This window comes from Echinops telfairi, unplaced genomic scaffold (assembly GCF_000313985.2).
Source record: "Echinops telfairi isolate 266 unplaced genomic scaffold, ASM31398v2 ScPeMD7_7453;HRSCAF=8491, whole genome shotgun sequence".
In the NCBI taxonomy this organism is placed as follows: Eukaryota; Metazoa; Chordata; class Mammalia; order Afrosoricida; family Tenrecidae; genus Echinops; species Echinops telfairi.
In genome coordinates this window covers 868719-870410 of record NW_022111353.1, presented here as the reverse complement: position 1 = coordinate 870410, position 1692 = coordinate 868719, and the positions used below count along the sequence as shown (strand labels likewise).

General features: G+C 47.8%; 1 protein-coding gene across 1 annotated transcript in view; it reads left to right on the top strand.

Annotated features, from left to right (window-relative positions):
• Positions 1 to 1692, top strand: part of LOC101642430 (tripartite motif-containing protein 26-like) — a 31559-nt gene that overhangs the window by 12936 nt on the left and 16931 nt on the right. Inside the window, exon 2 of the mRNA XM_004717302.2 lies at positions 49 to 538. Coding sequence (XP_004717359.1) covers positions 101 to 538 — 438 coding nt within the window. The 5' untranslated portion in view covers positions 49 to 100. The remainder of the gene's footprint in view (positions 1 to 48; positions 539 to 1692) is intronic.

Below are 1692 nucleotides of genomic sequence, written 5' to 3'. Positions count from 1 at the left end.
GAAGTTTATTAAAGTTACCATTTTGAATTTTTCTTCATGTTGTCTTAGAAAGTGATCCCTTCTTTGAGAGAGAATTCTACGGGCCTGAGACTCAGCGATCATGGCTGCTGCCTCCCCACTGAGAAGCCTGGAGGATGAGGTGCTGTGCCCCATCTGCCTCGACTACTTGAGAGACCCAGTCACCATTGACTGTGGCCATGTCTTCTGCTACTACTGCATTACTAAGGTCTGTGAAGCCGCCCGGCAGCCCCTGTGTTCTCTTTGCAAGACAGCCTTTAAGAAAGAGAATATCCGTCACGTGTGGCAGTTGGCCCGGTTGGTGGAGAGCATCTGGAGGATGAAGGAAGATGAGGAGAGACAACCTCAAGAGGAAAGACCACCTGAGCAACGAGCAGAGACCATGTGTAGGCGACATCTGGAGAAGTTCCATTACTACTGCAAGGATGACCAGCAGGTCCTGTGCGTCTTGTGCCGGGAGTCCCGGGAGCACAGACACCATGCTGTCGTGCTCCTGGACAAGGCTGCGCAACCGTATCGGGTAAGAAGCGTCCTGAAGCCCAGTTCTGTAGTTGTTACCCAAATTCTATGGTATCTTATAGTTTGGATTCTTCAGTGTTGTGAGTCCTTGGTAAATGCTAATTTTTGAATTAGGGTAAGAAATACAGTTTGCTTCTTTATCCTTTGTAATAAGTCTATCCCGTTGCTTTGAAGTTTGGTTTCTGAGACCTTTGAACCTGGTCCAATCAGTATTACAGAACACCAGCACACCCAAGAGCCCATTTGGCATACAATTTCAAATACTCACATACTCACAACCATCAAGTTGATGCTGGCTCATAGCGACCCTGTAGGACAGGGTAGAACTGCCCCTTGGAGTGTCCTGAGACTGTAACTGTTCACGGGAGTGGAAAGCCCGGTCTTTCTTCTGCAGAGCAGCTGGTGGTTTCAAACTGCTGACCTTGTGTTTAGCAGTCCAGCACGTCACTACTATGCTACCAGGGCACCTTTTGAAGCACCATAATCTTTATGAAAATACTTTTTGAAGATGTGTTATTTTTTTTCTTTTTTTGCTGAGACATGCAGAGTTTTTATTTGATTACATTTAAGCTAATGATATTTAGCTGTAGAATAGAACCAGAGATAGAGCTGTGGGCAGGGGATTAGTATTGGGTTCAAGGGTAGGTGGGGCACAACCATGAGGACACAGCAGGCTGCTCTGTTGGCAAAGTCTACTTCTCAAGGGCCAGCTTATGGGGCAGGAGATACCAAATGCTGCCATAGTATGCAGGTACCCGAGCTGGAGGGGGAGGGGCCTGTCATTACTCAACGGTTGTCAATCAAGGATCTCATGCCAATTTCTTTAGATGCCTGAGCAGTGATCACAAAGGTCGGGTAAGTAGGGGCTACCCCGTCAGAAAAAAATAGTATTCTTATAAGTTCCTAAGGGTGGAGCAATTACAGCATGCAATTTGGGGTCTGATATAAGCGGGAAGTTCAGGCTTCTAGAAATAATCTTCTCCATGGCTGTTGCTCCTAGCAGCCTGCGCCCCTCTTTGAAGCCCTCCCCATTAACATGCAGGATCCTCATTTGCTTCACAATGGTGCTTTCACCAGATTCTCCCGCACCCAGCAGGAGCAGCAGCAGCAGGCAGTGCGTGGCCCAGTAGACTGTAGACCTGCTTGTCCTTCAGC